This window comes from Sander lucioperca, chromosome 2, assembly GCF_008315115.2.
Source record: "Sander lucioperca isolate FBNREF2018 chromosome 2, SLUC_FBN_1.2, whole genome shotgun sequence".
Taxonomy (NCBI): Eukaryota; Metazoa; Chordata; class Actinopteri; order Perciformes; family Percidae; genus Sander; species Sander lucioperca.
In genome coordinates, this window is record NC_050174.1 from 2,767,928 (window position 1) to 2,792,628 (window position 24,701).

The 24,701-nt window shown below is 37.9% G+C and overlaps 2 protein-coding genes across 3 annotated transcripts; both read left to right on the forward strand.

Annotated features, from left to right (window-relative positions):
• Positions 1-117: 117 nt before the first annotated feature.
• On the forward strand, positions 118-12,650 carry lrrc74b (leucine rich repeat containing 74B). 2 transcript variants are annotated; one of them, XM_031306030.2, is made up of 10 exons: positions 118-386; positions 1,286-1,478; positions 2,076-2,218; positions 4,476-4,608; positions 5,726-5,932; positions 8,396-8,505; positions 9,958-10,073; positions 10,548-10,626; positions 12,131-12,226; positions 12,313-12,650. In XM_031306030.2, exons 1-10 carry the CDS (start codon positions 288-290, stop codon positions 12,427-12,429), a joined length of 1,293 nt encoding a protein of 430 aa, XP_031161890.1. In that variant the 5' UTR covers positions 118-287; the 3' UTR covers positions 12,430-12,650. The 2 variants fall into 2 exon arrangements, with proteins under 2 accessions (XP_031161890.1, XP_031161889.1); XM_031306029.2 differs by having other exon boundaries at positions 119-386; positions 1,283-1,478.
• Positions 12,651-13,839: 1,189 nt separating this feature from the next.
• Positions 13,840-24,202, forward strand: nipsnap1 (nipsnap homolog 1 (C. elegans)). Its single transcript, XM_031305902.2, has 10 exons — positions 13,840-14,040; positions 15,526-15,653; positions 16,343-16,388; positions 17,177-17,271; positions 20,148-20,218; positions 20,419-20,559; positions 21,647-21,678; positions 21,810-21,904; positions 22,595-22,678; positions 23,600-24,202. Exons 1-10 carry the CDS (start codon positions 13,958-13,960, stop codon positions 23,662-23,664), a joined length of 840 nt encoding a protein of 279 aa, XP_031161762.1. The 5' UTR covers positions 13,840-13,957; the 3' UTR covers positions 23,665-24,202.
• Positions 24,203-24,701: the final 499 nt, after the last annotated feature.

Genomic DNA, 24,701 nt, shown 5'->3' on the forward strand with positions numbered 1-24,701 from the left:
GTGCCATGGAAACGTGTCAACTTATTAAGCCATCCAAACATTACACAAGGGCCCTGAATGATGACTGGCTATCAGGAAGTGAAGTGGCCTTTCTAATTAGCCCAAAGAGTTTGACCCTCCTATTGAGCAAGATAGGTTGCATGAGCACTGCACATACTACATGCAGGTCAAATGCAGTGCAGTGATTTCACTCACAGCACAGATATTTTAACACCACATTAAGTCTGAAAACAAGCAAAAATATATTTTCCTTAGTATCTATATCATCATTACTCTGCGTGGAAGTCATGGTTCTTGGGAAGAAGTTGGCCAAGGAGACGCTGCTGCCTTCTGTGCTGGAAGATGGTGACGCAGAGACAGAAAGTGAGAAGCTGCAGCTGGGAGAGGTAGGAAGCTGACCATCCGGCCAAGTGTGCAAACGCTTGAGTAAGGGAAGTGTGAACAACCAGGTAGGCACGTAGACACTTGTAGGACCGTGCAGGCAGATTTTTAAGAAGGTTGTGAATAAAACATAGAGGGACTTGGTGAGAATTCAAAGCATGTTATTGATCTGCTAGAGAATATTAAGCTTTAGAAATGGTGGTCTTAAGTTAACCATAACACCATCTCTAGACACGTCTGAGCACTTTCAATTGCCAAGGTGCAGGGAAATGCAGGCTCATAAATACGGGCTGAAGACCTGCTACTTTCTTTTTATAGATTGCTCTTTTGACCTGTGTACGTGCTTGAATTTATTTAACCGAGGGGACTCGTGTCACCCTGAAAGTCTGTCTCAATTGCTCTTTCATGTAGTCTAATCACAGGGCTGCACGCTCTATTGTAAATGTAAGAAATACCTTATGAAAGCAGCACATTTTCAAATAAAAAACCTTTTGGATGTCCACACAAAAAGTGCCTTAGAACGTGCAGTACCACTTACATGCCAAATAATGGTATTTTTGAGTAGTCTATTTAGTCCTGAAACTAACAAAATATGCAACACATCATTATATGGCATGACTGAGAAATGGGGTGACTATGCCATACCCCTAGACATAAAGGGAGTAAAAGACTGCTAAAACAGCCTCTGGGGATGTGGGATAAAGACGTAGAAGGAAAAGTAAGTAGTTACAAAGACTGGGAGGACAGAGGGATACATCCACATTGATGGACTCAGTTGTCCAAAGTGTAGGTATCAGTGTTATTCTCCTGGCAGCAAATTCATCAAATCTCCTCACCCAGGCTGCCAACAACAGCCAGCTTTGAGGAGTCACGATGTCTTACTTTCTCATTCTCCACCCAGCAGAGATTGAGCGGGACCGAGGTCGACATGCGTGGTCCAAAGGACCAACGCTCGTGTCCTGAAGGGAACGTGCTAGACAGAGGTGAAAGCGAGGGTGAAGAAAAAGAAGAGGAGGAGGAGAATGAAGAGGAGGAGCTGGGAGGAGTAGAGTGTGTGATCTCTGATGAGGACTATGACACAGATTTGGAGCTCAGAGGTAAAGAGGGGCGATAAATAGGGTGGGAAAGTTATTACATTTTATGAAAAAGGGTGTGATGTTCCCTCTTATAAAAAAAAAGGTGTGGAAATGGCTTTGTGATAAATGAACCATTTTCATCCTGTTATTTTCTGTCTGAAATAATCTTTCATACCAGGCTCCAGCAGTAAAAAGTATTATGACAGTGAGTCTTAGCTTGATCTCGATCAGAACAGGCATTGATAAGGCAAAACCCTCCAGTCACCCCATCTGTTAATGTCTTCCCTTCTCCCTTTCCATTGTCTCAATCTCTAAATGATTTCAGGAGAGAAAAGCAAGACAAAACAGTAACTCCTACACGCGCCTGCCCACACATGTGAAACTCTGTTCTACATCTTAATGATTTCATCTCAGTCTTTGTCAGGCTTCCTTTTCAACAGAAGTGAAAACCATCTGGTATGAATGAGCTCCCCTGACAGGGCCAAATCAGTCACAAGAGAGTTTTCAATATCGCATTCAAAAGATCCTCCTCCGAGGGAAAGTGCCACATCTCTCCTTTTACAAAGAGGTATTGATAGTGAACAATTCAAACAGCCAGTGTCTTTATTCCTGTTGCAGATAAGAAGGAGGCATATGACCCGACTGGGCAGACTTGCTACATGGAGGCGTGTGAAGCGTTACAGGTGGTACCTGCCTCTTACTTCCTGCGGCACATGCAAAATAGCCAGCTGTCCATGATGCATCGTGGTCTGGGGCCTCAGGTACTTTAATCATAAATTGGGGATTGTATGAAAATTATTAGAGGGTATGAATTGGGGGACGTTTATGTATTTTTGTTCTTTTGGCTGAAGGGAGGATAGTCTGACTTTTGGTGGAGAGCAGGGGCTAGTCTTTTATGTACTGTATGTATCTATTTTCAGCCCAGATTTATATTTATTATTATTATTATTTTATTCTATTATATTTATCTAAGTCCATCTGCAGGCACTGATCTGCCATCTGTGGCCAGTTCACTCCTTCAGTGAAACAACCCACTTCTAATGTGTTCATTGGTGGCTATAGTGAAAGTTATTATTCCGTTAACATATTAAGTTGGGTGCACCATCTTACATTAATTTAAGCTTTGCCTCGTTTAGTTATTAAAAGCAAACATTTACAAATTGTACACATTTCTTCAAAGCAGCAATAATTGATGTTTTATACAACATTGTCTCAAATGATGTGAAAACAATGTGACAATGTGAAAATGGTTGCTTGTACGTAGATTTATAGTGAGTGTCAGCTCATTGTTTAGCTGTCCGCCAACTTTACTGTTTTGGTTCCCTCTCATTGCTCTTATAGCATCACTTGCAGTTGCAGCAAGTTGCTGTTTTCCGTTAAACTCACTGTACCCCTGCTCAGCACCAAACAGCACAGAGACAAAGTTAGCAACTACCTGGGGAAGAGCCAGATCTTTTCCTATAGGAATTATAGAGCCCAAAAACAAAGCTAAACGAGAGTGAATATTGGAATTACTTTTGCGAGGTGGCCAGAAGCACGACTCCAAATGAATGATAAGGTTGCTCTGTAACTTCCACATGTGTAAACAAGCAACTGTTTGCTAACAAGTTCGCCATATCACTAAGTTGATTGTATGTCAATATTGTGCTCAACTTGTTTCTGCTGCCCCAAAATGGCTTTCAGTTTCACCTGGGGGAAGGTATTCATATTGAACATGCTGATTTGAAAAAGATATTCAAATATTTTAACTAATGCTATTTCAGATTAGCCCAAACCTTGATCAGTGGATGATTCATTAATTCAAAGTCACATTCCCCTCCAGGGGAACTGCACTGATCATGACAAAGTCGTGACAAAATAGATCATGTATGTGCATATATTTGCAGTACACTTTTACTCTAGTCCATTATAAAGATTTTACCAGTACACATTCAAGTGGAGAGTCCTTCACGCCTTTGAAGAGAGGGAAAGCTGCTGGCATTGATTTATACTCAGAGAGAGCTCATTATGCAGATCTAAATTTTAATTGATCTCTGGGGAAACGTTCTTATTTTTTATCCTAAATGACAGCTAATGCTTTTCACCTTGTGACCCATGTAAAAGTACTTTATTATCTGGTCCTTGGTCTTGAGCATTAGACACAATGTCAATATTGAGTCTAAATGTTTAAGCTCTCAAATAACCCCAAATACACACAGACATATACAGATGCTTCTGGCAGGTTTAGATTAAACAGGAAATTCTTGTTGTATTTAACTAATGGATCTTATAAAGTGCATATGTACAAAACACGCTATATAGCCTAATTCTAGCCCACAAATTAATCCGATATCTTTTTAACAGTAAATTAATGTAAAATTGCTCTGTGGTTGTACATCTCTGACTGAGTGAAGAGTACATCCTCTGCAAATGTGAAAGTGCATTGCTTGGAGCTCTTAGCAACACAATTTGACATTTTAACAGGCTTCCACTGGTCCATAACGCTGTAAATGAAAGTTGTAAAAGTAAATCCATTTCTTAACAAGCCATTTCCCGAGGTTTCAGCTTCAATAACATCATTCAGACATAAATTGGATTTTAAATCACTCTTCACCTGTCAATCACAGAGATTAGAAGTAAAGCAACCATGTGTAGATAAATGGTCTTCTAACATTTTAGAGAAAGATACTCTGCATGCATTTAAACACACTATCCTCTGATGGGGCTGTTTCTGCTCTTCTTTTTTTTCAGATCAAGTTAACATAGGGCTTCGTGCAGCCAACTTTCTCATTAGCCGTGCTAGAAACTATAATTTTCATGATCTGCGAGCTTCATTTCTGACCCACGCCTCCACACAGCTCCCTTCTGCTTCATTTGTCTCACACAGGTTTAATATTCTCCTCTCGCTCTCTTTCGCTTTCTGCCCACCTGCATCAGTACATCTACACTTTTAACTGGAATACAGAGAAGAAAATATACTGCAGTGAACAAACAGAAGAATTTCACTTTGACGCGGGGGGGTTGGTTGTGTGTTTGCAGGGCACCAAAGCACTGGCAGTTCCCCTGGTAACCAACACTTCAATACTGAGGCTGAACCTGCAAGATAATTGGATGGAAGGAATGGGCGGAGCTGCTATAGCCGAGATGTTAAAGGAAAATTGTTACATTACAGGTGGTTTTACTGGGCACTCATGCATGCAGACATTTTCTCTTCCTTTTCCCTCACTCTGTCTCACCTTTTTCTAGTAAAAGTGCCACCCATACTCCCACTCGTATGCCACTCTAACCCCAATTATATGCCACATCTGGGGTCCATGTTTAATATTTGTCAGTATAATGAGCAGTTCAGGAACCTATGGAGGGATTTATGGAGAATGACTCCTGTGAGTCATGCATGGCTCTTTGGTGTGGCGTTACTATTCAACTTTCAGGGGTAATCCAATTGTATGAATATACAGTATAACTGATGCTGCAGCAGATATTAGCCAACACAGAATTTATTTATTTCAAATGAATATATATATATATATATACAAAACACATCCAACTCTAAAATGTGAGATATGAGTTAAGTGTATTGCCATTACAACAAACATTGCCAGTAGCTTACAACACTGAACACAACTAAAAAATATAATATAAAAAGACAATGTTTTAAGCTAACTGCTCATGTCAGCATGCTATGCTCATGTCAGCATGCTACAATGCTCACACTGACAATGCTAACATGCTGATGTTTAGCAGGTATACTGTTTACCTTCACCATCTTAGTTTAATGTGTTAGCATTCTAACATTTGATAATTAGCACTAAACGCAAAGTACAGCCGAGGTTGATTCATCATTAGTTTTGCAGGTAAACCACAGTGTTGGACAAATTAAAGTTTTGAACCACTCAGATTTAAAATGTAGACTATATCTCCTCTCGTAGGGCAATAACTCAAAAAATGGGAGATAGCATTTGAGAATGCTGACTAAAAATATTCACAACCTTTTGATGAAGCCAAACTTTAAACAAAAGAAAGCAAAGGAATGAGTGACCAATAATTTTGGATGCAGACTTAACTACTTTGTAAAACACTCTTCAGTAGTAGTCAGGCCAAACTCAAAAAGACAATTAGCAAACATGAAGCAACTGATGTGCAGTATACAACTATGAAACATCTTTTGAACTGTGCAAAACTCTACTGCACTTCTTCTCTTTGGACCTTTTTTGTGATGGGAAACACATCAGCTTCTCTTGCCACACACTGTCCTTTACATAACCTGTGTATTTGTGTGTTAATCCTAGAGGTGGACCTATCCGACAACAATCTTGGGGATTATGGGGCCAGGGCCATCGCTGGTATGCTTAAGGAGAACAGCACCCTGGCGAGCCTCAATCTGTCAGGAAACAATTTCACAGACCGGTCGGCTGAACACCTCGGCCCAGCACTGATAACCAACTCCAAGCTACAGCACCTCGACCTCAGCCACAACGCTCTGGGAGAGCGTGCAGGTAGCACAGCAAATAGTTATATATAGTAAAGGTCACATATTTTCTGTGAGGCCTTAGCCTTTCAAAGAATTAAACAGTACCTGTGGCTCCCGCTTTTATTAAGTTGATATTAAAGATTTACACAGGGGATACATATTTTTACATACTTTACATTAGCAGCACCAGATAAGGACCCAGAAATGATCTGTTGCATCAATAGATAGCAACGGACATTAAATAGGTTTGAGGATTGAGATCAAAATGATTTCTGGTTGCTTTTTACACTTCAGTTTAATTTGGGCCATTTCATAAAAAAACACTATATGGCCAAAAGTATGTCGACAGCGGAACAAAGCATGTGGACACTGAAACATTACACTCATATGTGAATGTTGAGCATCTCAGGCCTGACTCACAGTTAGCGTTCAAGTTCATCCCAAAGGTGTTGCATGGGATTGACGTCAGGGCTCAAAGTTTAAACTTTAGATTTCTTTTTCTTCTTCAAATTTGGAAGCACACTGTTGTCTAAAATATCATTGTACGTTGCAGCATAAAGATTTCTGCCTAATAATGTCAATTAATAAAGCACAAACATATCTGGACAGATAATAATAATAATAATAATAATATTAATAATAATAATAATAAAGACATTCACATAGCCTACTTTTGGCCATATATATTAGACTGTGAATAAAGTTACCTTTTATTTCAGAATGCTGCAAATAATTGACTTAGACCTCAAATATTTCACTTGGCCAAAATTCATAAACCTTACATCTATTTAGGATGTTGAAAGAACAGGAAAGAAACAGAACAGAAAAAGGAAATAGTACATTTCAGATTAGCCCCATCTTTTAATTGACATGACTTCAAAAATTGATGGAATGATTTCAAAAAAAGCCAAACTATTTTATTTATATGCTCTTTTGTTCACACACGAATGACCAATTTAAAACCAGAAGTAGTTGTTAAAAGCAGCTGTGCAATTAAATACAAAGTTTTTCCTTTTGTCTTCAAAATGATAAGTGAATATATATATATATATATATATATATATATATATATATATATATATATATATATATATTAAAGCCCCATTAATTAATCATTTACAATAATGAGTGCAGAATAATTTAATATGTGCGATCACTGGTATCTATTATTATTAGATTTTTGGAAAACCATCTTCATAAAATGAGTAAGAGTTTGCAGTAATGGTGTAGCCTTATCTCTAAGCAGTCACAGGACAGCAGGCAGCAGCAGACTGCGGCATTCAAAGGTCAAGAACATTTTAAAACCTCTTTTAATTATCATGTCGATGAGCTTTGTGACAGGCACCTAGTGGAAGAATGGCAGACCAGGGTGCAATGAGCATATAATGTAGGTAATTGAAAATAAATCTGTCTGTAGGAAAGGGGACACACCACCATGTCTCATTGCCGTGTGTGCCGCTATCTTTCATCCCCATATTCAATTTTATTTTCTCCACTGCTGAAATATCAAAGAACATTTTTATGCTTTTTGAGTGCACTCTTCCATATAGTAGATAGAACGTGTACCAATCAGACACTCTAACATTCATGCTATGGTTTTATTGCTTTATTTGAGCAAGCACAGTAAGGGCATCTTTTTCTTTGATTATGAACCACTGAGTGCTGTGCACATTCTTATCCTCATGATGATGATGATGGGGATCTTTCTCTTTAAAGCTTTAGTGCATAACTTTTTGATATTAATGAACGTCTGTTACAGTCAAGCCATTGCCAAATGAGTTGCTACAAAGCTAATTAAGACTATCAGTTCTACACAACTCGATTATGTCGTCCGGCAATTTTCGCTCGCAGAAACTCAAGTGAAGATAATTACTTCTTCTGAAGAGTCCATCATGTTTTTTTAATCCTCTGTGTCCTCCTTGGCTACTAGCAACTGAGTGGAGGAGGGGTGGGGGTTGTGCGCGATCACGGAAGGCTTTTATCATATGGACGCGCCGACAGTAGTTGTTGTCATTACTTAGAATTCCTCATGGGGGCGACAGAAACTATGCACTATAGTTTTAAGATCTCTGCCCCCACGGTACTCATTCACTTGTGCTTTTAGGCTATCATGAAACACACAGTCTCACCATCTCAGTGGAATCTACTGGAGATGAGATAGGTTGCTCCGATAGAGTGTTGAAGTGGGTGTTTGGTTTGAATAAGTACTTTTGATTTTGCTTTCTTACCACTAACATATCTGTCATCTGAGATTTTTCACCCTGCACCAGTCTGGATGTAAATCATTTTCCAAAACCAGATTTCCACTATTTGGGAAATTGTCACAAATGTTTAGAAACTGACTGGTAACAATGATTTATATTCATTTTGAACAAGTCCTTGTAATTGGCTGAGGATATTAGACATTTTCTTGGTTTAACAATGAAATAATGGAACTTTATATTTGGTCGTACTGCCATCATTTGTTGTTATTTCTTCCTATCCTAAGGGCAAAACCTGGGTGACTCTCTGTCAGAGAACACAGGGTTAAGATCATTAAGTCTGGCCTGGAACTGCATTCGAGGGAGAGGAGCTGTGATGTTGGCCAATGGCCTTGGGGTAATCCATCTGGAAATTTGAAGTTTGAACACTATATTAGTTTTTTAACTCATCCAAGAGAAAAGAGGATCTACAGGTAATAAAGAGAAAGGTAATACCAGGACAGTTCTTTTAGCTCATATCATATGAAGCCATCAAATAAAGAATCATTAAGTCAAATTAGGACATTGCTTATGTCAGATTAAATAGCACTTCTTAAAACTTATTTTTTTATTTTAAGAATTTGTGCATATATCATGTATCAGTCATAGTGCATGGCCAAAAGCATGTGGACACCAGAAAATTACATTCAATTCAATTCAATTTTATTTATAGTGTTGAATCATAACAAGAGTTATCTCAGGACACTTTACAGATAGAGTAGGCCTAGACTCATATCTAAAATTTACAAAGACCCAACAATTTTCCCCATCAATTGTGGTTGTTAAATATCTCATAAGGCATCATGTCTTACAAAGAACAGCCTTTACTCTTCTGGGAATGCTTTCTACAAGCTCTTGGAACCTGGCTGCAGGAATTTTCTCCCATTCATTGACGTTGGACACTGATGTTGGGTTGTAAGGCCTGGCTCACAGTCTAATTCATCCTAAATGTTGGATGGGGTTGAGATCAGGGCTCTCTTCAGACCAGTCAAATCCTGTAACAGCAAACTAAAGAAAACAATTTCTTTATGGACCTGCCTTTGTTTAAAAAGGCCATCAAACAGGGTCTTACCCAAACTGTTGCCACAAAGTTGAAATGCAGTTTACAGTGTCAGGGTTAGCCTACAGCTCAAACTTTACAGTCATTTTTGGAAAAAATGGGAAGCAGGTTTTTCATTATAGTCTAGCCTATCGTTTTTTTGTTTGACAATTATAAGCAGATTTTGTTTGCTCCATTTCTGTACAGGTATTTTTCCTAACAAAACCTGTAACCACACTAGATTATGCAGGTACAAGCCCCTTGCCTTTGGAAGTAGTCTAACGCTCTGTAGTAAGCTAGTTAGCTGGGTATGCTAGCGGTTGCAGCTTAGAGTGCAAACACACAGTCTAATCCACTCCTTACATGTTTTGCTCTTGTGTTTTATGTTTTGTAAGGTTGTAAGTTATGCTGGTTGATACTGTGTATCATAACCTGGCTAACTTGCTTATCCTGTTTTGTGAAACAACCGCCTGGCCAGGTATTCATTAAGCATCTCACAGCAGAGACTATGTAGAAGCAGCTCTTCCTTCCCTATCTTAATAGCCAAGATGGTCAAGAGAACCCTGATCAGTAAGAGGCACTGACAGGTTTGAGTGATTTACAGTAGGTCCTTAGAGGCCGATTACATCAGGATCTATACTGCTTCTCTCTCACTTTAAATCAAGGTCTTCTTTTGGTTTCAGTTAATCATGTTATAGACTTGTTCACTTGTTCAAGTTTTACCTGTTAATGCATTTATTTACCAATGACACATTATTTTCTTTTGTTTAGGGAAACATTTTCCTCAGAACAGTGGATCTGTCTTTTAATGGCTTTGGTAAAGAAGGAGCCATTGCTTTAGGACAGGCTCTGAAAGAGAACACCGTTTTGGAGGAGTTGAATGTCAGGTATGAGCTTTTGTTATCTTGGTATCTGGTAATCAGATTATTTTACTGTAGCTGAGTTAAAAAGGGCAGAGGTTGCAAGTTGAGTTCAGAGCATTCTTTCATAAATCACAAATGAGAGCGAATAACATGTTTTACCTTGTTTGGTACTAACTGTGAGGCAAAAACACAAAATATTCTTCATGAGACTCTTGATGAGGTCAACTTGTTGTACCAGATTTGTAGTTTTACTAATACATCTTAAACAGAGGTTACTTTTTTTTTAAGAGAGCCTGCAACCATTAACCAAGTTCAAGTAATTCAGTTTCTTGAACTTTGTTGCCTTTCTATAAACTTCTCAAGCAAAACAAAGCTTGCCTCACATCTTCCAGACATTTGTGCTACATGGATGAATAATGGCATTTAAAAAAATAACACTTTATGATTGCTTCCCTCACACACTTTTTCTTTGGTCTCTCCATTTGTTTCTCGCCACAGTAACAACAGAATACCCCCTGAAGGAGCTATCCACCTAGCCATGGGCATCAAAGTAAACAAGACAATCAAATCCCTGAATGTAAGCTGTTGGAAGATTGGTTCTAGCTTCAAAGACAATGGGGGGCATCAGTGGATAAAATGGGATAAATAAATGGATCACTGTACTTTGTTTTAATGCCAGGGACTCATCTTAACTGCCTGAAACAAGTTAGTGATTGAAAGAAAGTTATGGTGAAGACACTGAAATTGAGTTACACTGTGAGCATTTAATAATATTGATGACATGTGCACTCCTGAATTGAAAACGGAGTTTGGGTGTTTGGTGAAATATATAAGTCTGAAAACATACTATGAACAGCTACATTTAGGTAGTTGAAGATTTAAAAATGTGATCAGTTAGTTCAAGTTTAAAATATATATCCAATTTAGATCTGCATTAATAGCAGCTAATTACTGAAATTGTCCCTTTTTCCCCCTTCTTTTTCTTCTGCATTTAGTCTATTTCTACCTGTTTGGTTTATTTGATATGAACAACAGGCCTACACATTAAATTACACTAATGTATGATTGTGGATTGTGCCAGAATTCAGCCCCGAATGGCTAGCTTTCATTTTTAGCCACAGGTCAGTTAAAGAAATAGTTCAACGTTATGGGAAAATATAAGTATTTCTTTCTGAAACACTTACTTGACATGGCAGTAGAAAAGAAGATCAATACCATTCTCAGCATGTACACTAAATATGAAGCTACCGCTAGCAGCCAGTTAGCTTAGCTTAGCATAAAGACTCAAAATAAAAGGGAAGCAGCTAACCTGGCTCTGTTTAACAGTTACAAAATCCACCTAATAGCACCTCTAAAGTTCACAAATTAACACGCCATATATCGTTTGTTTAATTCATACAAAAATTGAACTGTAAAACTGAGACTATTTTTTAGCTCTGATCAGTTGCCAGGCAACCAGCGAAGACTACAGGAAGTTACTAGTCCCAGCAAAGAAATAGCCCAGCGTATTATTCCTTTGAAAATGGTGATGTGTAATCTTTATACCAAAGATTACATGCTGCACATATAAAACATTTGAAAGAATCGGTCATAATCCGTGTTCACTTCCAAACTCTGTTCTCCCATTGGAATCAATGCTCTCAGGACCTGCTGCTAGTCTCCTAGAGGGGTGTGGCAGTGGCGAAACCCACATGACATAAATACAGTTACTCTGAGATGGGGCGTCTCGGTTCTAAACGTCTCTGTTTATAAAGGAGATACAACGTGGTTGTGAGCTTCAGATGTCCTGTTTTGTTACCAGTGTACAGAGCCAGGCTAACTGTTTCACTGTTTCCTGTTATTGTGATAAACTAAGCACTGCTGGCTGTATATATAAACTCTCCACCAGAAAGCCAATACGTGTATTACACAAAAGGCTGAACTATTCCTTTATAATGGCTAAAGGAGGATTATTTTGGAAATTTATTTTGAACAAAATAGTAACTTTAACAACTTCTTATCTGCAGTAAAACCACAGTAAAGACCCCCATCTGTGGCACTATTGCCATATTCTTACATTTCTAATGTTTGTCTTTGGCCAGATGGGTAGGAACCCCATCCAAAATGCTGGGTGCTATGGGATTCTCAAGTCTGTACAGGAAAACCCAGATTCAGCCATGGAGGCATTAGTCTTTACGGTAACTCACACATATTTCACATCAATGAGACTTTCTGCGAATCTTTCTCTTTTTTAAACGTATTTACCGTTATCGCTCTCTTCTAGGACATCACAGTGAACCAGGATTTTGAAGATTTGTACACGGCAGTGAAAGAAATGTTCCCTGCGCTTACAGTACATCGCGGGGGCAGAGTTGGCGCATTCAAAAAAGCAAAAGCTTGAAAAGTGCTACTGTAATTGCTGTACTTTATGCCAGGAAAGATGGAAGAAGTCTTGTCAAAGCCCTGTGGACGTTTTCGACAGATGAACCAAAGGATGGATGCGTGCAAGGATATCATTTGAGATGAGAGCCACAAGAGCATATTCCTCTGAATGAAATTTAGCTATATCAAATGGAATTTGTAAAAATACCCAATCAATTCAAAATAAAGATTATTCAGAGATAGTTTGTTAATTTTCCAAAAGAAGCAGTATAGGCTACACCACGTGTGTGTGCTTGAACTATAGTGTTGAGGTACAGGTGTTGAGTATGATTCTTTTTAGGTATGATCTGATTTGATGTTATATAATTTCAGTGGGTAGATTGATGGAGAGGATCAAAGAGCACTGCATTATGTATGAAAATAAGTGAAAGTGGGTTGCACAAAAAGGATTTAAGTACTACATGACTGGTCTAACAAAGAAACCAGCTTTGAAAGAATGATCCACTGTTAGAGAGGAGACCTGTTTACTGCAGCAGGACAACTCAAACAGTGTTAGATACAGTACAGTAAGCTGTCATTTGGAGACATGTATCCTTCACACACACACACACACACACACACACACACACACACACACAGATCTGCGTTTGTATATAAAATCTTACATTGCATGACTTAGGTCTAGTTGTACTATTTAAGTGCATGGATGGAAAGTAGCTGAACATTTACTGTTGAGTGCAATGTTGAGAAACTTAATGTACTTGAGTTTTATATTTTGTGCAACTATATGGCTAAATGGAAGGATGTTTGGTGTGAAATGTTGTAGACTACTTTTTGCTCCACTGCCTTTATCTGATGGTTGTAGTTCCTTTGCAGAGAAAGATTTTAAGACTTTTGAATTTCAAAAACAATAGCGGCAAAACTATAGTTACCACAATTCAGATAATAAATTAAATTACTTCTGAAAGGTGGCATCCCTCATAAGGCTAATTTTATTTAATAAAATGTATATTTCGTTGTGTAGGCTAGATAGGCTACTTCACTTTTAGGGAAGTAAATGACTAACTTTATGCAGAATGCAGGTATTTTAGTTAATGGTTGGTTATTATTATTATTGTTTGGTTCCTGTCATAAACGAGACATTATATATTTGTAAAAATATACAACACAGATATCCAAAGTAGCCTGTGGGATATATATGCAAATGTATACAATAAATTAGGCTAAATAAAATACGGTTATGCATACAATTGAAGCATTACACTGCTGTCAAAGAGGTTCTATGCTGTTTTTTTTTTTAGTGAAGTATCTAATTACGTCTTTCAGCAGAAATGTTCACAATGCTGAATATTATTGAAAGCCACACTCAACTAATCAGGTCTGATCGATTGTGCGCATTGATCAGTGCGTACTGCGTCACAGAGTCACGCATGTTTCTAAATCTCCGGCGGGTTTTAGGTCAAACCATCACAGATAGGGAGAGGGGTAAACATTAACCAGATTTGTGTGTTTACGTGCCTAAACAAGTTTTTACCGCACAAAGCAACATGGCCACGAGTAGGCATACTTCTGTGTGGTGTAAAGGACAGATGTTGTACAGGTATTCTGTGAATCTGCACCAAGTGACCAGGTAACGTTTTTTTTTAAATGTATGTAGCTAAACATTTATTAAAAGGCCTGTGGTACATTATGTATGCTTACCTCGAAGCTTATTTGAGTAACAAGTACATTTTAGGATATAATATGCCTAAACTTGCGTAAAATTGAACTCCCAAACTTAAATATAATTAAACCGACTTTTCTGTTTGTATTGGCCTACGTTAACGTTAGCTAACGTAACAAACCAAACTTTATTCAGCCAGCATTTTGTTAACTCCATACCGGTAGATTATATTTGTCTTCACTCAACACATTTTATTGGCTAAATGATAAAGCGAGTCGGTGTGTGCGTGTATTTACATTATGCTCAAGTAATACCTTAAGACATTAGGACCATTCTTAACAAAACAACCAGGCAGTTTTCCAAAACAGCTTTAATCATGTGCTGGATCACTGAACTTTGTCCTGTGAAGCTACACTAACAACGTATCTGTGCCTCCACACTGTATGCATTTCATCTGTGGCTGGCTATATTCCAAAACAAATTTCTGCCATGAATACTACTTTTTTTTTTTTTTTTCAGAGGGAGCCATGGGAAATTCTAATTATAGTTCCCAATTAAAGCCATTGGCCCTTAAGGTTGTTAAAAGAGAAGGCTCACTGACCTTGAAACTTTGTGGATTTTAGAATAATAAATAAAAGCTTAGATAGTGTTTGTGAATTAACAGGCAGCATTTAAAGTGCCACATATGAGTAAACATATGCACAGTATACAGTAGCTCCCTAATCCATAACTTGGTAGATACCAACTAGGCCTACTCTCTTGGGGCTGTTCTTGGTTCAACACTTCACACCCTTTGGAAAATCCTGTTAATGTTGACATTGAAGCAGCTTTAAAATGGTTTTAACAAGTTTTTTAAAAGCTATGGAAGTCATTATAATGTCCTTGGATTGTTGTTGGATGTGGGAGCTATGTGCTCTGTATATACAGCTATATGTAACTTATTTAAATAGCAATAATATTTTTGGCATGTCTTTGTGATTATGAACCATAAATAATTCAGTTCTACCTTAATGTAGTAGTATTACTGGTTGGATTAGTCAGTTTACTTTCTTTGGGACAGTTCCTTAAAGTATAGCGTGAAGACCAACATATTCAAGTCTAAGTTCTCTGCTCTCTGACTTTAAGAGACATGTTATTCATGTTCAAATACTGATTGGAGCCTCTTAAATTGTAACAATACAGTAGCTCTTAAAAGGAATGATTTTATCCACTCGGAGTGGGTGAAAAGACTTTTTTGTGCTGAAGACACAAGCTATGGCATTCAGCCCACTCACTCATATAGTATGCATGTTTTTCATATCAAAGCATATTAGCATGACTATCTTTTAGCCCATATGTCACGCATATCTCCATGTTCCTTTTAAGTTTTTCTATTTAACATCGACAACTTCTCTGTTTTATGTTGTTGCTTTGAGCCTTTGTGGAACTTTCTTTCATCTCGTTTCTGTGTAGGAGGTTTTCAGAGAGCAGCGACAAAGGCTGGTTCCGTTCCTTATTTGTGCACAAAGTCGATGCCAGGAAAGATGCCCACTCCAACCTGCTGTCAAAGAAAGAGACCAGCAACCTGTATAAAATTCAATGTAGATAAGATAAGATCTTTTACTTACTTTCAATGGACGGTTTATCTTCTTTATTCATGGGGTTGCAGAGGGCCAAACACAAGTGAATGTGATACAGTTACATCATATTATAATGATATAATGAAATGGATTCTGTTTTGAGTCTCAGCAGTCTATCCTCCATTTGTCTCTGCAGAAAATGGCTAAATAAATAATGTTAATTACATTCAATCCATACAGGCCTCGGTGACCTCAGAGAAAACAGAGTAGCATGAGAGACAAGCACAGGACTGCACTGTAACAAGTTATATGTCATCATCATGTGCAACATACAGGCAGCAGCAAGTTATTTTATGATAATGTGATGTATCAAGTTTGTAAAGTTTTTGAAGGCAAAATCACAACAATGTGTCTGGTTTTCTTTTGAGTCTGCGGTGATAACTGTGTCTGTCTCCTGTAGAGAAATCTATCATTCTCCGCTGGCTTTGATCTTTTTTGTGGCGTATGTCACACCATGTCGGGATTTCAATTTGAACACTCTATCAGCCATAGCCTATAACCTATTGAAAAAGAATCAGTTTTGTATATAGAAGGCTTTGCTGAATTGGAGTGTGAAATTACTTTGTTGAAGAATTTAATTGTTGCTTGTATTTAAAAAAGAAAAAACACACACACAAACATTTCTGATAAGTCTGGCTTTCTTTTTTCAGTTCACAATGTCAAACCAGAGTGCCTGGAGGCATACAACAGTCTAGAGTGAGTGTGTTCAAAGCTTCAAAACATTTCATGTACAAAGTATTAACTCCGCCAATCAAGTTATGTTTTCAGTAAGTTTCTTGTTTTAATGGGTTTATGTCAACACGACATTTAAAGCTGTGGTAGACAATTTATTTTTGACGTCGTTGGACAAAAAAATCCATAATCTTTCAGCATATTTTAATTAAAGTGGTCTGAGAAAAACTTCTACATCTTCTCTTGGCTCCGTTTTCTGGCTTTAGAAAACTTAGCCCATGACAGGAAACTTTGGCCAATCACATATCATTCCAGAGAGAGAGAGCATTTCTATTGGCTGTTCTGGCATATGCCAGTGTGACAAAGAGGGGCAACAGGAGAGCTGCAGGAAGAGGTCTTACTCTCCCTCAAATACTGGCGTTTTTTTGCTTTCTACCACTGCAGTTTTAAAAAGAAACTTTATAGAAGACATGGATAGAATGTTTTATAGAGTTTTTATAGAATATATATCCATAAAATCTGCTAGACAAATTAGATAAGTTAATGATTTGAATCAAGGAGCAGCTAATTAGATTATTTTCATGATACAATTTCAGAGTTTCCCATATTCACAAGATGGACTTTATTCCATAGTATTCATGCAGAATCATAAGATTAATATAGTGTAAAATTGAGCTAATGTCTTTGGGTGTAACCGCAAGTTGGATAATTGTGGACTTTATCTGAGTGCCCTCTAGTTGGTCATTTTGGTGAAGTGACAATCGGTGTGTGAAGAATTAGTATTACTGTATTTTCTTTTATGCTGCCCTTAGGGCTGAGGTGCAAAACAGACTCCATCAGGACCAGGATTACCCATGTGAGGTGGTCGGAAGCTGGAATACCTGGTACGGAGAACAGGACCAAGCAGGTAAGCAGCAACTGCCACTGTGAACAGAAAACATGATTAAAAGATGAGAAAAAGTGTAGAGCTGCAAAGATAAATCGATTAGTTGTCAATAATTATATTAATCAGCAACTATTTTGATAATCGATTTATCGGCTTGAATAATTGTTTTTTATGAAAAAAAGGAGTAAAAATTCTCTGATTCCTGCTTCTTAAATCTGAATATTTTCTAGTTTCTTCACTCCTCTGTGACAGTAAACTGAATATCTTTGAATTGTGGACAAAACAAGACATTTGAGGACGTCGTCTTGGGATTAGGAAAACAGATTGACTTTTTTTCACCATTTTCTGACATTTTATAGACCAAACAACTAATCGATTAATCAAGAAAATAATGGACAGATTAATCGACAATGAAAACAATTGTTAGTTGCAGCCCTAGAAATGCATCACCTCTTGTTGATCACAATTGCTGTTTACGCCAAGGACTGGATTCATTTTTCTTACGAACAACACCACTTAAAGGACAATTCCGGCGCAAAATGAACCTAGGGGTTAATAACGTGTACCGAGTCAAACGTTCTCTGGGACATGTTTTCATGCTAATCAAATGTGTCTCTAGCTTTAAACAAGCTACAGCAAACGGGTGGTTAGCTGCCAACGCTACCTTTCGGGGTAGATGGTAAATCGCTATTTTATAGTGAAAAAAATGTAATATCTGCAACACTGCTTTAAACTCCCATATTTAATACAAAGGCAACGATTCGACCCTGCTGGGTCTTCTTCAGGCAAATGGTGGACACATTTGATATAGGGATATATGTAGGCCTTACAATCAGCTGACCCACCATGTGAATTCAATTAGTTTGATTAGGTCTAAAAGGCCTAATAGCCCCACTCATGACTCAATTAAGAGAACACTTTCATACAGGTTTTCAACAAACTTATACATCTCAAAGGGGGGCTTTTAAAATTCAATATCCCCAAAAGAGTACATAACATTGCTATCCACAGAAAAGAAAAAAAAGAGAAAAGAAAAAGGAAAACAATCAGTGGAAGAAACCGTTCCATATATACAGTACAAGCCTATCCCAAACAATTAAAGAACATTACCCCACACATTCATAAAACCTACTGCACTTTTTTGATCGAAGACACTCCTCTTGTGTTGTCTGATCAAAACGTTTTTTGGCCGAATCAACCCAGTCTTGTTTATAACCTTTATTGAGGAATCTTTTTGTCAAGTCTGCAGCCTGCGTTGAGTAAGATGTATTGTCGCTGCATATTCTACGCACACGGTGAAACTGACTGATCGGAAGACTTTTGACCAACGTCCTGGGATGAAAACTATCCCCATGCAATATAGTATCGCGATCCATGGGCTTGCGAAAAAGATCACTTTTTATGGTCGTGCCATCTTTGTATACCTGAATATCCAGGAAACTGATGCGATGTTTATCGTATTCCAAAGTAAATTTCAAATGTTCATTACAAGAGTTAAGATACTCATGGAAGCCCATTAATTAATCTACTGTGCAGTCAATAATCAGAAAAATATCATTGATAAACCGCTTGTAGAATAAGATCTTAGGGTGGAATGGATTTCTCTGATGCAGCGCAAATTGGTTTTCAAAGAGACCCATATATAAGCAGGCATAGTTAGGAGCCATTTTACTTCCCATGGCAGTGCCTTTCTTTTGTATATAGAACTCATCTTGAAAACGAAAGAAGTTATTGGTCAGAACTATATTAGCCAAGTCTAATATGCACTCAGTGCTGGGTTTTGGCTCAGCCTGATTTGAAGAGAGAAAATACTGGAGTGCTTCAAGGCCACCGTCATGTGGAATATTTGTGTACAAACTCTGAACATCAAAAGTAGCCAACAGCAAGTTGTCAGAGGTAACATCAAAGGTTTTCAGTAAATTGTTAGAATCAATAGAGTCACTTATATAAGAAGAAAGGGTGACCACTTCTGATTTAATAAAATAGTCAACGTAAGCAGATATATTTTCCATTAGGCTACCAATCCAACTAACAATAGCAGTCGAACGACGAACGCTGTGCAACCAGTAACATAGCTCAAACACAGCGTTCGTGATTCGACTGCTCATGACTGTTTTCCAAGATGGTGCCTGCATGTAAACGTGAACGCTACTGTCTTTATAATCTATCTTTTTAAATCAACTGTCTGTACACTTACAAAGTTCTCAATGCTTCGGTTTACCTGTAGGGACCCTCATTATGCTACCGTTGAAGTGTGGTGCTATTTTGAGCCTTGTAAGTGGTATAGAAATAGCGATTTACCATCTGCCCCGAAAGGTAGCGTTAGCAGCTAACCACCCGTTTGCGGTAGCTAGTTTAAAGCTAGAGACACATTCGATTAGCATGAAAACATGTCCCAGAGAACGTTTGACTCGCTCTGTGGTGTTTTTTGCCCCCAACTGCTCCTTCCAGGCAGCGCTGCGACCGCTGCCTTCAAGGCACTTAACCTTAACCTTAACCCTAACCATAACCAGTGCCTAATCCTAGTGCCTTCCAGGCAGCGCTGCCTGGAAGGTGCCTTTGGGTGCAAAAAAACACCGATAAATGTTTGACTCAGTACACATATGTTATTAACCCCTAGGTTCATTTTGCACCGGAATTGTCCTTTTAATATAGTGGCGGTAATTCGGTTGTAAATAGTTTGTTAGAACATCACAGAAAAATGCACAGACACTACCAGATGACTCACTGCCAACACCTCTCCTTCTACATATGATTATTTACAGTGTATACATTAGGAACATTCAGTGACAGCAAAAAGTGATCACATGGTGATGGATACTGTGTCTCTTGGTTGTGTGGGTGCTGTAAGTCTTTACACAGTGCTACAGTGACATCTGCTGGTGTGTTTCTTGCAGTGCATCTATGGCGATACAGAGGAGGCTACCCAGCGCTGACTGAGTGCCTGAAGAAGCTGAACAATAACAAGGTTGACTGTGAACTTTTTCTTAATCATTTCCTTTGTTTATACAGAATAGGAAATTTAAGAAAAATATTTTTAAAGTGTATCTAACACTGATTTGATTTTTCCTCGCAGAATCTTTGTTTACACAGTAGAAAATCACTGTATAGTATATATTTGTATATTCTTCTTTTCTCTCCATTTAATACATTTTTTTCTTTCTTCAGGAGTATTTAGAGTTTCAGAAAGAGAGGGCGAAAATGTTGGTTTCAAGGCGAAATCAGCTCCTCCTGGAGTTCAGTTTCTGGAATGAACCCTTGCCCAGACCAGGACCCAGCATCTATGAAATGCGCACGTATAACCTCAAGGTATCCATATATTACACATTAAAATTGCATGACATATATTTGAAAATTAGTCCATAGATTGTATTTGAGTTCTAAGAGACTTTACACAGTCAATTAGTCAGTCAGATAGTTCTCTCAGTTGTGTAACATATACTTTCATTAAAATAAAATCTGAATATAATGCCTTTCTACATATTAGGACTACAAAATGGTGTACATTTGCAATCAAAATGGTTCAGCTCAAAGTGTTTACACATTAAAGCCTTTCTGACGATTTTTTTTTTATATATCACATTTGTATGAGTGGCAATTATCAAATTGATAATGAAAATGTGTAACATAATCTTTCTGAGTTACAGGATTTATTTTGTCATACAGCCACGTCATAGTTAATAAGCCCATGATTAATATTGCGTTTTTTTTAATCACTTACTAGTAGGGGTGGAACGGTACACAGAAGTCACGGTTCAGTTCATACCACAGTTCAGACATCACGGTTCGGTACAATGGAGGGAAAAGGAAAACAAAAATGCAGAAGGCAGGCAGTGCAAATTACATAGAAGGGGGGCTACAGATTAGGTGTCCCTAAAGAAACGTGTATCTAACAGTAGTTCCGCATTACATTAATTAACTTGCACGCGAGTTTTATTTATTTTTATACCGTGTATTCTCCGTGTAAATTCATGTACCGAACCAAGACGCCCGTACTGTTTCAGTTCTATATAATAAAAGCCTAAAATGTGCAAAAAATGATCTTTTAAAAAAATAAATTGTGTATTTGCATACTTTTGGGCTCCCTGTTGTCTCAAAGGAAGTAATGCAATTGTCCTCTTAGCTCTCTTGATTAACAAGGCATATTTCAGCTCTTAGTTATTCACAGTTGACACATTGTGTTTAGGAGTGAGCGGTCCATAAATGGAGAGGCGTACCTGATAAAGTGGTTTAAAACATAGCTATGATAAAATCTGTGTGCAACCAACACTGAAGTTCTTCCTGCATGTGGGCTCATGTGGCACATTGAGTTGGTTGGTCTGTGTAAAATAAACAAGCTAAGCCATGTTTACATTTTAACCTGTGTTAATACTTTACCTCCTCACATGTGTTTCAGCCAGGAACTATGATTGAATGGGGAAACCACTGGTAAGGCTCAACAAGTGTGATTTGCTAAAAATATATAGATGATGTCAGTGAGCCTGATCTTTTTTTCCATTGTAAGCATCAAGTAGTACAGATGTGATCATTATACCACTAAAAATAACATCTTCCAATAGGGCGAGGGCAATCCAATACAGACAGGAAAACAACGAAGCAGTGGGCGGGTTCTTCTCACAGATCGGTGACCTATATGTTGTTTATCATTTGTGGGGTGAGTATGTAGCATTTGTTCATCATCTCAGCACACCTTTTGGGCGTTTGGGGAGTAGGCATGCTTTGCCTACTCCCCAAACACCCAAATGCAAAATTTTGCCTGAATAAATGTCTTAAAGTGCTCATATTATGCTCATTTTCAAGTTCATAAATGTATTTAGAGGTTGTACCAGAATAAGTTTATGTGGTTTAATTTTCAGAAAACACCATATTTTTGTTGTACTGCACTTTGCTGCAGCTCCTCTTTTCACCCTGTGTGTTGAGCTCTCTGTTTTAGCTACAGAGTGAGGCATCTCACTTCTGTACCATCTTTGTTTGGAGTCGCACATGCTCAGTAAGTACAACTAGCTAGTCAGTTTCAGAGTATGAGGGAGTGCCATGCTAGCAGCTAGGCGAGCATTATAACGTGTGTTACAAAGTGATGCACATTCTTCACGGAAGTAAAGGCTGGACTACAATAGAGCTGTTTGGAGCAGTTTGTGAACAGTGTTTTCTGTTGGAGATGGTAAGTCCCTTTGGGGTGGACTTTGGGCTTTTTCACTTTGTAAACCTATAACGTGCACAAAAAATATATATAACATAATAAAGGAAAGGGGAAAAGCCAAAAAGCATAATATGAGCACTTTAATATGAGAGTGGCATACATTTATTCACACTTAATGTATGGTTTGGTTACTTGTGTTTACAGCTTATGGAAGCCTTCAGTCCCGGGAGGAGACCAGGAACTCTGCCTGGCTGAAGGAAGGATGGGATGCAAATGTTCATTATACAGGTAGGAGAGATGCAAACCAACCACACATATATAATCCCAAGAAAATAAATCCCAAGGCAAAGGTGATATGTGCCTCATAAGATAATTACAAGCCAGTGTTTGTAGCGTAATAGTAAGCTTTGCACGCGGGATCTAGATCAAATCAATGACCTGAAGTTGTGCTTTTACTTCATTGTGTGCCACAAAATGATAGAGATAGGATGGCAGATAAAAGCTCTGAAAACATGTGAAAGTAACAAGCTTCAAATTCAAACAAGATGGGAAAGCACTGGAGAGATATTTGTACTTCACAAAAACACAAGAGGAAGGAAATAAACAGTTTACGTAGACAATTAGTTTGCTAAATATAAAGCTTACCGGACTATCACTCCCGTTAGTGTGATGAGCAACAGATGGGAGTATAGGAAGAGATCGGTTCAGATCCTCCTCAGGGACTGTGGAGATGAGAGCCCACCAGTGGATGCTGAGGAAATGGACTAGATAAAATATATAAATACAGAAAATGGTGTTGTATTGATAGCACAGTCATTTTCACAGTATTTTTTCTGCCTCTGCTCTATAAGACACATTTATAGCTAGATAGATGTTTTACCAACATAAAAGTATCTGGGATTGTAAAACATGGTGAAACAGTGAATACGATGTCCATCCATCCATCCATCTTCGTCCGCTTATCCGGTCTCGGGTCGCGTATACTGTGAATATGATGTGATGATGGTATTATAATGAACACATTGATTAATTTAACTTTGCTTTACAATACATGTGCTGACCTGTAACAAACTGTGAAATACTGTAAATATCCAGATTCACTTTGAATCATATCAGAATGGTGTAAAGTTGCAACTAACTTGCAGTTAATTCCATGGTCTTTGAGTTAATGTTAAACTCTTCAACATGTTTCTATCTGTCTGTCCTCAGTGCCGTTGATCAGAAGCATGGAGTCTAGAATAATGATTCCCACCACGAGTTCACCTTTACAATAAGATGACTGAAACTCTTTCACCTACAGCCAGAGAGACATGTAGATTTTTGTCTTTTATCTGCTGGATGATCTTTATTATGTAAACAAAAGCATTTTCTGATTCCATATTTGCACAGCAGCCAGCCAGTCATGAAAAGTAATGATGCAGTGTTTGTGTGCTTATATTTTGAGAATCCTGAAATTATACTTACATTTCCAGAAGTTTAGGTCAAATAGGTGGAAAAAGGAATGACAAACTGGCACAATTAAATGCCAAATTATATGCACTACATTACCTGCATGTATGCTGTAGGCTACTATAAAGTGAAAATGACATGATTGTTTAGAGCTACGTGCGGTATGCTTACTGCTTTTTGTTTTTATCATGAATAATGGTAATGGGCAATGAGTTACTTTGTCACAATAATGAAAGAATATTCTCCACCCAGCTTTTTATTACTGCACTTTTATGACTGGATATGAATCACACTGAATGACATGAGCTTCACAGCTGTGACTGTGAAACGCATGTTTGATAAAATAAAACTTGTCAGACCTCACTCTTTTTTCTTTTTTTTTTTTTTTTTTAACAAAAATAAGTATGATAGAATAAAAAAGCCACATAATTACACAGTACATGCAAAATAAGAAGAAAAGTATTTCCCAACGCACTTGCAGTTCTTACATTTTTTTTGTAGAACTCATGGTAGAACTGTTACTTTGTCCAGTTTATTTTTCCGAGGCGAATAGAACGGGCAGCTACGTGTGGCGTCTGACTAAGCTGTAGCCTATTTGTTGCTATCACCCGTCTCTACGTGAGGAAAGCTGTGAAAGGTGTAATTTTCGGAGGAATCCTAGCCAAATCAGTCTTATACATTGATGCCATTAACACAAAGTTTAGGAGCGCAATACTAATGTTTTTGTTTGAAGTTTCTGTGACGTCACGTTTCCAGTCTATAGTTAAGACTCAAAAATCAAAGACTCAGAAATCTTGCTCAAACACATCTGAGATATTACAGTCCAGGGGTTTATTAATGAATGTATCAATGAGGTGAATAA